The sequence below is a fragment of the Marmota marmota genome, unplaced genomic scaffold (genome assembly GCF_001458135.2).
Source record: "Marmota marmota marmota unplaced genomic scaffold, marMar, whole genome shotgun sequence".
Lineage (NCBI taxonomy): Eukaryota > Metazoa > Chordata > Mammalia > Rodentia > Sciuridae > Marmota > Marmota marmota.
In genome coordinates, this window is record NW_026000241.1 from 11,838,639 (window position 1) to 11,854,108 (window position 15,470).

Consider the following 15,470-nt stretch of genomic DNA (forward strand, 5'->3'; position numbering starts at 1 on the left):
GTTATTTCAAATTTTTGGTCTGATAATTCCCATAATTGCCTTCATATTTGATTCTGGTTCTGATGCTCTCTTTGTCTCTTCAGACTGTTGTATTTGTTTGTTTTGCCTTTTACCATGCATGATAAATTTTTTACTGAGATGCAGACATGATCTATTAGGTAAATTAAACTGAGGTAGACAGGGCTTTAGTGTGAGGTTTTATGTTTATCTGGCTAGGAGTTAGGCTATATTTGTTATTTGCTGTAGCTGTGGTGTCAAGAGACTAAAATTTCCTCTGCTGTCCTTGTTTCTGTCTCCCCTCCTGTATGGGTTTTCCTAAAAACTCTGTAAATAGGGTCCAAGGCTTATGGTTCTTTAACTGGAACCCTCTGTTACACAGGAATCCTATTGATGTGGTGCTAAGTATGGAGGAAGGGGGAGCATTCTATAGTCGTACAAAGAGAGCTCTATCCTAGTGAGCCTGAGTTGGGTGTTTCCCCTTCCTGAATCTATTATTAGGTTTTAGTAAACTCCAGTCAACTAAACTCTGATAAAATAGTGTCCCTTGAAGGCAGTCCACATTAAGGAGCCTAGTAGAGAGCTCTAGGCATATTTCAGAATGGTTACTTTACCCTTCTCCCTGCCAAAAGTATGTCAGGGCTTCCCTGTGACCTCATAGTGAGAACCTGGTAGGGTCCTTAGAGGTAAAACTTATGAAAGTATGAAGGCCTCCTAAGCTGGACCCCTTCAAGTTTTAAACTCCTAAGCTATCTACACTGAGCCTCCAGCAAGTCATCAGGTACAGTTTAAAGTGTCCCTATTGATACTGACTCTAGCTGTGAGCTTCTATTCCCTGTAGGCTGTGATTCTCTGCATGCACCTGTCTTTCCAGTTGTCAGCTCAGTTTGCCATATATCACAGTTCTCTGATAGATCCAAGTACTATCAATTTTCCATTTTTTCAGCTTTCTTCTTGTTTTGAGGACGGGAGCTGCAGCTTCTAAGCTTTTTACATGTCACATCAGAGACCAGAAATTCTAGTTAGCCTTAAGTTTTGAACTTCTCTGCATCTCAGCTTCTACTACTTAAGTCTAGAGCAAGTAACAAGACCTGGCCCTGCCCCAGAGTACCACAAGTGGAAGGCACAAATATTATTAAGAGTGGTTTTAAGGGATTATACTTATGTAAGCATTTATGACAATTACTTAAAGATAGCCTCTTTATAGTCACAATTACTTACTGATAGCCTTAGTTGACTACTAAGGATGGTGATCTAAAGAAAACCAAATTCATTAATTTGTTCTGAAAATATTTATTGAACACCTATTATGTGCCAGTTACTGTCACAGGTGCTGAATACAGCCATGAATAAAATAGATAAAAATATGTGTCCTCAGGTAGCTTACATACTTGTGGGAAAAAAACAGTGAATGGGTCAGCTGTGCTGTAGGTCAAATGGTGAAAAATACAATGAAGGGAACTAAACCCATGGGAGAAAGACTGGAGGGGAGGGGATGCAGCATTAACTAGGATGATCAGGGAAGGTGATCCTGAGAAGATATCCCATGAGTGGAGACCTATCCAAGGTCAAGGAAGGAACCATGTGAATGACTGGAGAAGAGTGTAGAGGGAGCAGTCCGTGCAGAAGGCTGTGAGCTTCAAGCATCCCTGATAATGCAGTGGGCGCTGGAAGGGGAGCCAGGTTACACTAGGCTCTAGTTTTGTACTGAGGTAAGCATGGTCTCAGCCAGGGGTAGCAGGGTCACCCTGGCTAAGGTGCTGAGACTGGAGTATGGGGTGGGGGCAAGAGTAAATACAGAGTCTGCTTTAGGAAGCTATGGTAATGGTCCAAGTAGACAATGCTTCTTGGTCTAGGGTGGTTGAGGTGGAGAAGTGTTCAGCATCTAGATATGTTTTGAAGAAAGAACCAAGAGAATTTGCTGATGGTTTGGATGTGCAAAAAATTGGTCAGTGCCATTGTTCAGTTTTGCCACAGGACTTTTCACTTGCTGCCTCTCTGTCCCCAAATGTTCCTCTAGTTAGCTCCTGCATGTGCATCAGGTCTCTTCTCATTTCGGGAGGTCCTCCTGGTCCCCAGACCCCTGATAAAGAGTCTCAGCACCACATACCTTTCCTTCAGAGCATCATAGCTCTGTATACTTACCTGCATAGTCAATTGATCAGTGTCTGCTCCCCTGCCAAACCATAAGCTCCATAAGAACAGAGCTCTGTCTATAACTCTGTTGCACCAATAAATATTTGCACATTGATTCTTTGACCCACATTCTACATGAGCTAATGGATTCAAGTTGAGTGCTTTTAGTGCTTTAGTGTCAAAATTGCTGCTGTGGATTGTTTATTCATCATGGCATAAATGCTAATTTAGTACCCAACGTGTGCATGTGCTGGCTTGTACTGTGGAGATGAGATTCAAAGATGAACACAACACTGTCTACCTTCAGGGCAGGTAGAACGTGACCAAAAGCCTTCCATTCACTTATCTGAATTCCCCCAAATGACAGGCACATCTTTGAACATGTTTTTGATGTGTACTACATTGTCATGGATTTATCAGGAATCACATAGGGTCAAGGTGCACTTTGAAAAATTTACCTTCAGTGTTATTATGTGCTTTGAAAAAGCAGACATTTTCCTTTCTGACCTGGAAGTCTGCAGCCCCCACTGAGATCCTTTTGTCCTTGACTTACAATTAAGATGCTTAGGAAGAAAGGGAAGAATATGGTTTGGGGTCCATCTCTGAGGAGACCTTGGCCTCCACCCTCCCACTGCTCCTAACCACAGCTTCCTGTCTCCATGGTGTCTGCCCTAATCAGACTCACACATCTGTCCCCATCTCTACCCAGTGACATCTACTCACCTCTCCCAGATGTCTGCTCCCAGATGTCTCTTCTTCCTCTATTTTCCCCTTCCTTCTTTGCCACACCCTTCTCACTCTACACTCTCTCCAAACCCTTGGTCTCAGCTACCTGAGGCTCTAGCCCAGGCTTCTCTCCTGAGCTCAAACCCACCCAAGCAGCTGCATACACGCCCTCTCCATGTGGAAGGCCCACGGTCTCAAGCCCAACAGTCTACCACCTACCTTGCCTGCGGCCTGGAAATTGCTTCTCTGCCAGAGCCCACCATCTCCCCAAGGCATTCAAACCCAGGCCTCAGCCCTCTAGACTTCCCCTTCCCCTTTGCATACCACCTCTGGTCCTTTGGTGGCAGTTCCTGCTCCCTTTTCTTCATCTGCACTGCCACAGCTCTGATTTCGGCCCACAGTCCTTTCCAGAAACCCCCTCCCAGCTAGACCTCCAGCTTCATGAAAGGCAAGTGTGATCTTGTATGCACGCTCTGAATATCCCCAGCACCTCAGGAGGAAGTCCAGAGCTCCTCAAATCTCCACCCTACCTCCTGCCATCCTGAATCTCTCTCAGTTCCCCACACACCACATTCTGCCTGCCAGTGCTCTTTTCCCAGCAGAAAACCCCCTGCTCCCACTCAGGCACTCCTCCTCCTCCCTCCCTGCCAGGCTGGACTAGCTGACAGGTGCCTGCCTCTCCTGTAGCATCCCTGCCCAACCAGCCTCTCAGTGCACTTTCCACCGTCATTCTCACTCTCCTGAATATTAGACTCACCTGGGGAGCTTTAAAAACAGACAGATGCCCTGGCCACAGCCAACACCACATAAATCCAAATCTCTAATGACTTCCTATGTAGCACAGAGCAGATGCCAGTGCCCTGAGGGCTGGTCTGATCCACAGGTGTCCTGTGAGTGCAAGCATGACTGTCCATCTTCCAGAGATTGGATTGGGCCAAGGGCACCATTTCATAAGGTGATAAAGATAGTAGTTTCCATGTGCTCTCTCAATCCTTATAAACCTCTTCAGAAAGTTCACAGTGATTATCATACCATTTTACAGATGAGGAAACTGAGGCAAAGAGATTAAGTAATTTTCCCATAGCACAGTGAACATCAAAGAAGTATTGGTTCTCCAGTGTCTTCAAGAGCAAATTGGGAATGGAAAAGGAAAAAAAACTTTACAATTTACTGTGTTGTTCATTCACTCATTTACTTCTTCAAACTTTATTTTCTCTCATTCTTGAGCACTGGCTACATTCATTCAGTGATAGCTCTGTGAACACTAATTAAGGGCCTATTCTGGGCAAGATGCTGAGAATTAATAAATGAATAAGACATAAGGCCCTGCCTTTAAGAGACCTCTTTGTAAAGGGAATATAAATAAAATTATAGGTAGTTATAATATTGGAGGTATAGTGACCAGGGGATGTCCAAAAGATTCTGAGAGTCCACAGAATGCCCCTAGGGGAACCCTAAAGACTAAGTGGGAGTTAGTGGAAAGGTAAAGAGCCAACTCAGGTAATAGGAGAGAGGCATCCTAGGCAGGGAAGTTGCTGAAGAAAGCCTGAGATGCCCCTGAGCCTGATCCTTAGCAAGAGCCACTAACCCAGGCATCTTCAGGCACCAGTAGGAAATGAAAGTGGGTGAATCCAGAAGGTGTAAGATAAAGAACCTTTATGTGCAATGATAGTGGGCAGCTGATGTGCCAGCTGCTGCTTCCAAAAGTGGCCAGGACAGTGATTGAGTGGGAAGAATTCCCCCTGTCCAGAGGGAATTCCTTCTGCCTAGTGCCTGCTGACCATGTGGACTATAGGCCCAGTACTGCCATACCTATTAACTTATAAAAGAATCTGCAAATATGGATTTAATTAAAATCTATAGATATTTAAATGTTGGCAAAAAAATCAAATCATAACATAGTGCTCTGTAAGAGTTGAACAAAAATGCCTGTGGGATACGTACAGCCTTCAGGCTAGCCAGAGTTTCCTCCCGTGAATCCTGGCAGGGTCTTGCAGAGGCAGGAGCCACTTAGATCTTGTTTTAGAAAGGTCCCAGATGGTTATGTACAGAATGGATTAATGGGATAAATGTGCAAGACCCAAGTTGCTAGGGAGGAGGGATCAGGTATCTAGAGAGACAGGAAAGTCCTGGGAGGATGAGGTCAAGGGAGGTGACCCTGTGATGTGAGGCTATGTGGACAGAGGCTGGAAGCAGTGGTGTTTTAGGATTTAGTCACTACTGGCCAAGCAGCCAGGGAAGACTTTCTGCTAGCTGGTCACTAGTGTCACCATAAGAATCTGGATGTTGGATAAAGTAGAGGAGGAAGGGAGTCCTCCAAAGAAACCAACAGGAAGGGAGAGATACTGTTTCTATCAGTCCATAGTTGACAAAATGTTTTCACACTGTCCTTTGCATTTGCCCTTCACTGCACATCTGTAACCTCAGTACCATCATCTCCTGCTTAACTGAAGAAGGGATTAAGTCCTGGAGGGTTCTAGAAAACTCGCACATATCTGGTTGAGAGCCAAGTCTACCTTGAACTCCAGGTGCTGTCAGCTCAGTCCAGCCTACTAATATGGCCTCCCAAACCAGCAGCATCCAAATGCCCAGGCCCTACCCTTATCAATGACTTCAGAATCCCTGGCATGGCACCCAGACCTCAGCACCTTCAGAATCCCTAGTTATCCCAGTATGCAGCAGGAATGAGAACCACTATTTCACACTCTAATTTGTTTTCCTGGCCTGCTTTGATGAAGAGTGATTATTAATAATAGCGCATCCCTTGTCTTTCCAAGGTAACGCAGTTTGGAAACTGAAGGATATGATTGTCTCTCCCTTGTAATCTACAAAAAGAAGGGGAATCAAAAGATAAATTTATTTTTAAACTGTTTTAGTTAAATTTTCAAATAAAAGACTGAAATAGGGTTTGCTTCAATCCCTGGAAATTTTTTTCAGGTGAAATTCCTCTACATCAAGTTGGTAAACTAAGGGCTTATGGTTCAAATCCAGCTCAGTGCCTCTTTTTGTAGTAAAGTTTTTTTGAAATACAGCCATAACCATTGTTTACCCATTGTCTCTGGCTCCTTTCTGTTACAATGGCAGAGTGTTAGTAATTGTGACAAAAAACATATAGCCTACAAAGCTTAAACTATTTTTAAGTTTGGCCCTTAACAGAAAAAGTTTGCTGATCCCTGCCTAAATTTAAAACATGGAGTACAATTTGCCTGAAATGTAAAACATTGAGTCTAGTTGTTATGTTTACATTATATCCTTGGGTATCCCCATCTTTTTGAACCCACTGAGGTGGCTATGAATATAACACTTTTAATAGAAATGTTCCAGGATTCCTGAAGTTCACGGGTTTCAGTGTTTTTTCTAGAACTCATAGAACTTAGAAAAGCCATCATATTATACTCTGTTATGCTTTACTATAGTGAAAGATTACAGATAAAAATGAGCAAGGGAAGAAAGCCAGAGTCCAGGAGACACCTGGCACAACCTTCCAGTTGTCCTCTTCTAGCAGAGTCATGCAGACAATGTTTATTCCTCCTAAAACCAACATGTGACAACATGCATCAAGTATGGCCAGCTAGGGATGCTCACCTGAACGTTGGTGGTCAGGGTTTTTATTGGGAGCTGGTCACCAAGGAATGGCTGACCACTGGCATAGCTGACTTTAGTCACTCAATCTCCAGCCCCTCCAGAGGTCAAGCAGATACCATGTGCTCACCCACATTTTTAGCACAGACTATCTAGAGTGTTCCAAGGACCTCAACTGAAGAAAGATACTCTTAACCAGGCAGGATATTCCAAGGGCTTAGAGGTTATTTCCTAGCAGCAAGTCAAGGGCAAAACCTTTCTTTGGAACACGCAAAGTGCAGACAGACCTGCAAGTTAATTGTTTCCTGTGCAATTTCTCTTACTGGGCAAATCTATCTGCTGAGGAATTTCAACATAGTCCCAGCTCCTGCTTTGGCCAGACCTTTCTCCAACCCTGGGCTCAGTCCACAGACAGCATGTTAGAGCTTCCTGGGCAGCTCTTACAAAGCTCCATGCCTGGTCTCCAAATCCAGACTGTTATAACAAAGTCGGATTCTCTAGGGATATGACCTGGGAATCAGTATTTTTAGATTGTATCCTTGCAGATTCATAATGGAAGTAAGTTTAAGAACCACTGGGTAGAGGTTGTGGGACCATAAAATAGAGATAGGTGTATCAGGAAGGTATGGCTAAAGCAGAAAGTACTGTTCCTGGAGGATCAGGAAAGGACGTGGTATTAGTGCTGGGCCAGGAGGACCAGCAAGATTTAATCCTATGGCAAGGGGCTTATATAGGACAAAGGAGCAAGTGGACACAACTAATTAGAACTTAGCATTATGGAAGGAAAACAAGCTAGAAGGAGAGACTGAGGCCAAATACCCCAAAGTTTTTTTTTAATGCTTTTGGACTTAGTTCTGTGGCTAATGAGCATCTCAGTTTTTTGTTTGTTTTATTTTTTTGTTTTTTGCAAAGAGGCATGTCAAGTTCAAAGCTGTACTTTAGAGAAACCAGTCCCTCAACCAGTGCATGATGGACTACAAGTGGGGCCAGGAGGAGTGGGCAGCGAGGACGTAGGAACCAATTTAGTCTGCCATATCCTAGGCCCTGATAGAGGCACTGAGGATAGGGCAGTGAGCAATGCACAGGGCCCACCATGATGAAGCTGGTGGGGAGGGAGACAGGTAGTCAACAAATAAACAGATAAATACAAAATTAGTCAAGTGAAGCTGAGTGCTATGGAGAAAGATAAAAACAGTAAGGGGTATGCAGAGTGAGGACAGGGATGCTTTCTCCAATAGAATGTGAGATGGGCCTCTGACAAGATGACATCTGAGAGGAAGTAGTGAGGTGGATGTCTGAGAGAGGATCGTTCCAGGGAGAGGGAGTGGCTGAGGTGGTTATAAGCATGCTAATGAGAACTGGGTGTGTGTGTTGTGGGGAGATATGGGGACAGATTGGATGACTTTTATGGAGAATTAGGATATATGACTATTGGATGATGCATGTATTTTTGTCCATTTTCTGTTGCCAGTAACACCATATTGCAGACTGGGTGAATTATAAAGAAAAGAAGTTGACTTTGACTCACAATGCTGGAAATCTAAGGTTGAGAGGCTATATTTGGTAATGGCCTCTTGCTCTGTTGCCTAAGCTGTCTCAAACTCAACAATCTTCCCACCTCAGCCTCCTGAGTAGTTGGAGTGGTTGGGATTACAGGTATGCACCACTGTGCTTGGCTGTGGTAATGACCTTCTCGCTGTCAGAGTCTGAGGGGGTGTGGGCATCACATGGCAAAAAATAGGGAGCATGTGTATACATGCGTCTCTTTGGTCTCTCTCCCTCCTCTTATACAGCTACTAGAATTCAGTCATGGGAACTCTACCCTAATGACCTCATCTAATCCAAATCAACTCTCAAAGGTATCACCTTTAAACACCACCACAGTCAGATTCTAAGTTTCTACCCTCCTAGTACCTCACAACAAAGATTAAATTTCAACATGAGTTTCAGGGTGACATACTATATTCAGCAAAAGCCCTTTCCTGTGCCTATGGAGTAGAAATAAGACCAAGAGATGGGAGTGGGGGATGGAATAGGCCTGAAAGATCTTGATTCTTAAATATTTTCAACTCAGCAGGTCCAAAACACCAGAGTTGGAGGTTTCATTTTCTAAGCCCCAGCAGTGGGTCACCACAGAAGCACACACCTGGGGGATTCACTGGGCTGTGTACTCAGGCTTTATGCACTTTACTGTATGTGAATTATACCTCAATTTTAAGAGAAAAGGAAGTCATGATGCATAGCCCCATTCCTAGACATTGGGATCTAATTGATCTGGGGAAGGGTCCAAGCATTCTTCTATTTTAGGACCTCTCAGGAGATTCTGATGTTCAGCTAGAGTTGAGAGCCAGTGACTTAAGAGACAGGAAAATATCATATCTGCATAATGGGGAGCATCCTGATGCCATGTGCAGTCTGGTGGCAAGTCCAGGGCTGGGGGAGGAGGCTCAGCTCAGCTTTGGGTTTCAGATGATCCAAAGTGGCAATGGGGCTCCTGAGTATTTGCATGGACACACATGGACACACAGGCAAAGCTCAACAACAAACTCCAGGCTGCAGACAAGGCCGACCGTGTACCTGAGTACTCAGTGTGGAGTTTGATTTAGGCTTCTTTGCTGACTCCTAGGCAAGATGGCAGCCGACGAAGGCTCACAGGACACTTTGAGGCTCCAGTTCAAGGCGATGCAGGAACTGCAGCACAGAAGGTTACAGCAGCAGATGGAGAAAAAGAGGGAAAAGGAAAAGGAACAGGAAAGCAGAGATGATGACCAAAAAGAATCCATGGAGATCTCTGATGGCCTCAACCTTCTCCACACAGAGGAGCAAAACTTGAAAAACATCTTTGAGCAGAGGTAAATGCAAGTTTGACCTCTCCAGGAACATTACATAAGGTAGGGGTGGTGGGGGAGAAACAGGTGCAGGCATCCAGCAGCTCAGCTTGACCCAATGTAGCCTCTTAAATTGAAAGTGGTTTTGATACAGAGGTTTTTATTAAAGACTGTTGCATCTGATAAAGCTGTGCTCCTGCGAACGTAAATAGATATGAAATGTATTTAAAAATCAGTTTACAGTCAAAGGGAACATGTTTAAACTCATTAAAGGTGTGGTTTATACGTTGGATTTTCCTTCACAGTCCTTGGTGTAAACTGTGTGCGTCTCTAAGAACCGGTTGGCTGACTGATGGTTTTATATGATCGTTGCTCCAAATCCCATCTAGGACCATTCTGCTCTTCCAGTTTATTCTGCTCTTCCAGTTTTCCTTTCCTCACATGTAGCAACTCATAAACACACCCTGTCCTAAAGAAGCTCTTGGTAGATTCCTGGCTTTTTTACAGCTGGTGGAAAAGTTGAAAGGTATCCAGAATCTTCTTAGTGTGTTTTATATTCAACAGTATTACATAGATGCACATGGATCTATAAGGCTATTGGAAGCAGGAGACTGCATTGATACAAAATCTTCTGCTAATCATTTTGCCATAAAAAGTGCAAGCATTGTTGAGCTGTCTCTGCTTCTGATTTTTCCCAGAGTCTCTTTTCTCCATCTTCAAATTTTACTTTTTTATGATTTCTCATTTTTTAAATGACCTACTTAAAAATGTCAGTTGGAAAAAAATAATTGTCAACAATTGGGAAAAAAACATAAAACTCCTATATATAAGCTCAAATTAACCTCAGACCTATTTCCAAATGATCTATCCCAAACCAGAGAAACTTAAATTAGTGGAGACTAGAACCATTTATAAAATAATAATAATAATAATAGCAGCAATAATAACAAGAACTGTTACCTAATAATTACTGTAACCTACAAAATATTTACTTTGCTAGCAACTGTCTCTAGGGAGTCTGTTCTCTGCCTAACAGACATGATCACAGGTTTCTTAGTGGTTTAGAGTTCTGAAGGACCCTTCCAGTACAATCTGGAATATACAGAATTAACCTCCTGTTCTAATTTTCTGTCAAATTTACCTAAAACCAGGAAAACTAGCCTCAACCTAAGACTTAGAAAATTCCTATTTGGTGTGTGTGTGTGTCTGTGTGTGTGTGTGTGTGTTTAAAACAATATCCAGACTTTTGCAAGGCAGCTAAAGAAATGGAAAGAAAATCATAGCCTTAATTATAGCTGCCTTTGACAAGTTTTGATATAGCTTGTGTGGTCTATTAATTCTAAATGCTTCATAATACAATATATAAATCAGGATTTTTAAGTCCCAAATATATGATGGTGTTTGCTAATTTTTTAAATATTGATTTCTAATTTAGTCAATTGCCATTAGGGGAAATTAACTCTCTGATATCTTTATTTGGAATTTGCTCAGATTGCCTTACAGCCTACAATTCATTTTTATGCATGTCCCTTGGATGCTTGAAAGTTGTGTCAATTTCCTGAGTCAGGTTTTATATCAGTGTCTTGAAGCCAACTAATAAACAATGTTTTTCAAACCTTCATTCTCCTTTCACTCATGTGGGGAATACCTGCTTAATCACTCAGATCCGAGAACAGTGTGTTAAAATCTGCTCAAGTCTTTCATTAGTTTCTCTTTCCTATTTTGTACAAACAAATTCTTATCACCACCTAGTACCCAAGTACCACAAGCCTGGGCAGGAGAGGCCCTACCCCTGCCCACCTGCCCCTAGGGAGGAGCAGTAATTCCTCTTTTGCCTCACAGGGTGCTTGAAGATGAGATCCAACAACTTCGGGAGGAGCTCAGAGAAACGGTGGATGAGAACGGGCGATTGTATAAGTTGCTGAAGGAAAGGGACTTTGAAATCAAGCACCTCAAAAAGAAAATAGAAGAGGACAGACTTGCCTTCACAGGTAGCTCCACCACTGTTGCAACAGTCCTGCCCTGAAGTCCAGGGGAGTTAGCATGGTTCCAGAAGGCAGGTGCCCAAGAGATAGGGCCAAGGGTCAGTTGTGGTGACGTTTGTCCAGATGAATTCTGGAAGTGAGGCAGAGGGTAGAAGAAGAGAGCAGCCAGGGAGGCCTGCATGCCAAGGAACAGTAGGGGCAGCAAAAGCAGTAGGCAATCATCAAGGCAATGTGGATGACCCAGCCAGGGTCTCCATCATGTTCACAAACCTGTTTAGGATCTATTTCTCCTTGGTGCTCTGGCTCAAACGTCACATCAAGGATGTTTAAGAAGGCCCAATAGAAGCAGACTTAAACTCTACAGCATCTGCCTTGCTTCCAGGAAGGACATTGGTCATTCTGGGAGAAGTTCCTGGGACCCAGCTTCTCTCAGCAGAGTCTATGCTGGACCTTGGCTCAGTTGGTGGAGACCTTGGCCCTGTGGTCCTTGGTTTTGTTGGGCTGGGGATGAACTTGACCCTGTGGGTGTGAGCAGGACATTGGCCCTGCGGTTATAAATTTGACCTTAGCCCTGCAGATTTGGTGGAGTTCTGGCCCCGATTTTGCTCTGTCATGTGTACACCCACTGAAAATTTCCCAAGAGGCCAAAATACCAGAAAGTAGGTATTACCAATCATAGAGAGCAACAGAGCTGACCCAGCGCCTGCCAACATCACTCCCTGCTTTTGAAAATAAATGCTCAGAACTAAGATCTGATCAGTCAATGCTGAATTAAAAAACAAGAAGAATTTGGTGTCCTAAAATCCCTGGTGCATATCCCATTCTTTGGCCTTTTCTATCTAAAACAAAAACCCTGTAGATAAGTTTTGTGTTGTGAGGATAGACACAACCTGGCTTCAGACTCAGCTGCTCCAGGGGCAGCTTGCTTATACTTTTGCAAGGCTGTCGAGAAGCTGATGGGCACCAGGGGGAGCAGGAGACCCATCTTTATCCCAGCAGAGCCTGGAGGGAGAACCTGGGCTGCTCCCTCCTCCTGGGTTTGTCCATTGTTCTTTGCCACAAGCTGCTTTGGCCAACTTTCAGACTCCTTGATGGCCTCATCAGGATAACAGGGACTGCTTAAATCCAGAGAGAGGTCTGACTGGTTCAGTTCATGTTTTTAAACCAAGCCACAAGTGACAGGCTACTGACAGCTGATGGACTATTTTTCTTTGGATTTTCAGTGATTGCTTTAGTGATTACAAAATACATACTCACCTTTTTAGAGTCTATTTAGGATTAGTGTTTTACCACGTCAAGTGGAACGTAGAAGTATTGTCACCACATAGGTCCCTCACCCTCCCCACTTATAAATTGCAGCCTTTATGAATTACACCTACAAAACTGGTAATTCCATCACTGTTAAAGCTTTGGCTTACGAACATTATAAGTCTTAAAAACTTACAGAGATGAAATTAGTCTATTTTATTTACCTAGCTACTAGCATTTCTGTGCTTTCCCATACCCCTACTGCCCCCATTTATCAACAAGGGGACAGCCCCAGAAGTGGGACTGGCCTGGAGACAGGATTGGGAGACAAAAGGAAAAAAAGATGATTTTCTTCTTTCACTTCAGGCTCTTCTTCCTTCACTTTGTACTAAAGAGGGCTTCCCTTGACCTCTTTCTGATAGCTAGTTCTAGGATTTGTGCTGCCTGAGTCCTGGGAAAGAAACTCCCCTCTGGATCATTTGTGCTTCTAGGTCTGGTATCCTACCCCCGTATGCTTTGCTGCCTTTTACTTCCAGAGCCCTCAGGTAGCTGCTTCACACATACTGTCCCAGGGTTTTAGTTGTATTCAATGAGAAGGAAAGAGTGTGCTGACTCTGTCTCAACCAGAACCAGAATTGGTGTTACAACGGTGTTTCTTAAACTGCTAGTGTTGATGATTTTCCCAGTGACCCTTGATATCCCCTCCCTGCCCATAACTTGTTAAAGGAGCTAGGGAGCCAGTGTGCTCTCTTGATGCTCAGCAGTTCCTGTCTCCCTCCAGATACTCCAGGGCTCCAGGTCTGTTCTGAGCTCTTTCTCCTGATGTGTGCTTGGCCTTTCCAGTAGATGTGAGGTTCTGAGGGCTGCTGTTCCTAACTACCCATAGCAGGCCTGGACTGCAGTAATTCAAAAACCACCAAGGGCTACCATTTGCTTTCCATTGGTTGTCACCTTCTGTCTTGTTCTGCAGCATATCATGGTCTTTTTAAAAAGTAGAACTGAGAAAACACCTGCCAGTCACACACTTCTGGAGTGTCAAAAGCATTCAGGGAGCTGTTATTGTACATGTAGAGGAACTGTACTCCAAAGAAGACAAGTGACTACCAAGGCTACCCAGGCAGTCAGTGGCCAATCTGGGCTAGCTCTCACTGCTTGCCTTCTGCACAGCCCTCACAACATGCAACTCCCCCCATTCACATCTCACCAACCACTTCCCTTGCCCACTGCAAGTAGCCCTCCAGCTACTGCGGCCTACTTTATGTTCCTCAGATTCCCCGTGCATGCCCCCATCTCCAAGCCTGTGCACTTGCTGTATCCTCTACTTAGAACACTCTTCCTAGTTGAGAACTTGCTTTCTCTTGGCTTGATTCCTTACTTTACTTGATTCCTTACTTTATCCATTCAGGTCTTTTCACATATTACCTTATCCTGGCTGCTCCAGGTAAAGTAGCATCACCCCATCATTAACATACTTTGCTCAGCCTCTCTTTTTATTTCATATCACTTATTCCTTCCAGATCTTCTAATACTTATTTGTTTGATGTTTTATTATCTGTCTTCCCTACAGATAATTAATTACAATGTAAATCCCATCCATCTTTTTTATTTACCCCTGAATCTCTAAAAGGGTCAAGTACTTGGTAGAAACTAGTAAAACATTTGCTGAGTGAATGTATGAATGTATATAGGTTAGATGTTACCACAAAATTCTGTGTAAGAAACAACTGCATAATCTCAGCAGCATTTGGTAATAATAATTTATTTAGCTCAAACATCTAGGGGTTAATTGGAGATTGGTTGAACTAGGCCAGGCTTAGCTGTAATGGTTCAGCTTTGTTTCATGTGCCCCTCTTCCTCCTGGGATCAACTAGCTGGCATGGATTTGTTCTTGTGGAGATGGCATATGTGAGCAGAGCAAGCTTAACTACACGCATGCTCTCCAAGCCTCTGCCCACACCTCAGCTGTTGGCATCTCATCAGCCAAAGCCCAGAGCCAGGCAGATACAGGAGGGTTGAGGACACGCACCCTGATCGTTTGAGGACACAGGAAAATCACAGATCATAGGGTGTGAATTACAATCCCATCACTGAGATTATGTGAAGAGCAATAAGCCTGTCTCCCACAGAACTAAAACTCTGCTTTTTAAAATGTTTTTAAAAGTTTGTTCTAATTAGTTATACATGACAGTAGAATGCATTTGACACATCATACATAAATGGAGTGTAACTTCTCATTCTTCTGGTTGTACATGAAGTAGAGTTACACAAGTCTTGTAATCATATATGCACATGGGGTAATAATGTCTGTTCATTCTACTATTATTTCGACTCCTATACCCCTCCCTTCCCTTCACTCCCCTCTGTCTAATCCAAAGTACCACTATTCCCCCCGTCTTATTGTGAATTAGCATCCACATATCAGAGAAAACATTTGGCCTTTGGTTCTTTAAGATTGGTTAATTTCACTTAGAATAATATTCTTCAGTTCCATTTATTTACTGGCAAATGCCATAATTTCATTCTTATTTAAGACTGAGTAATATTCCATTGGTCTATGTGTGTGTGTGTGTGTGTGTGTGTGTGTGTGTATGTGTGTATGTATGTATATATATATATATATATATATCTCACAAAATCTTTGACCATTCATCTGTTGAAAGGCACCTAGGTTGGTTTCATAGATTAGCTATTGTGAATTGAGCTGCTGTAAACATTGATGTGGCTATGTCATTGTAGAATGCTGATTTTAAATCCTTTGGGTATAAACCTAGGAGTGGTATAACTAGGTCAAATGGTGTTTCCATTCCGAGTTTTTGGAAGAATCTCCATACTGCTTTCTAGAGTGGTCCCACCAATTTGTAGTCCCACCAGCAATGTGTGAGTGTGCCTTTTTCCCCACATCCTTGCCAAAATTTATTGTTGCTTGTATTCTTGATGATTGCCATTCTGACTGGAGTGAGATGGAATC

General features: G+C 43.3%; 1 protein-coding gene and 1 long non-coding RNA gene across 9 annotated transcripts in view; one reads left to right on the plus strand and one right to left on the minus strand.

The window, feature by feature from the left end:
- The window catches only part of Ccdc13 (coiled-coil domain containing 13), a 52,171-nt gene that overhangs the window by 5,099 nt on the left and 31,602 nt on the right, over positions 1-15,470 (plus strand). For 7 of the 8 annotated variants that reach the window (XM_048794909.1, XM_048794908.1, XM_048794910.1 and 4 more), the window contains exons 2-3: positions 9,068-9,293; positions 11,112-11,260. In XM_048794909.1, the coding sequence (XP_048650866.1) occupies positions 9,073-9,293; positions 11,112-11,260 (370 nt within the window). In that variant the 5' untranslated portion in view covers positions 9,068-9,072. Of the gene's footprint in view, positions 1-7,872; positions 8,098-9,067; positions 9,294-11,111; positions 11,261-15,470 lie in introns of those variants that run through there. The other variant, XM_048794906.1, reaches the window with a different exon arrangement.
- On the minus strand, positions 9,077-11,775 carry LOC125613720. Its single transcript, XR_007344272.1, has 2 exons — positions 11,525-11,775; positions 9,077-11,384 (listed from the first exon to the last, which is right to left on the minus strand). It is a non-coding gene; the product is annotated as an uncharacterized LOC125613720 (long non-coding RNA).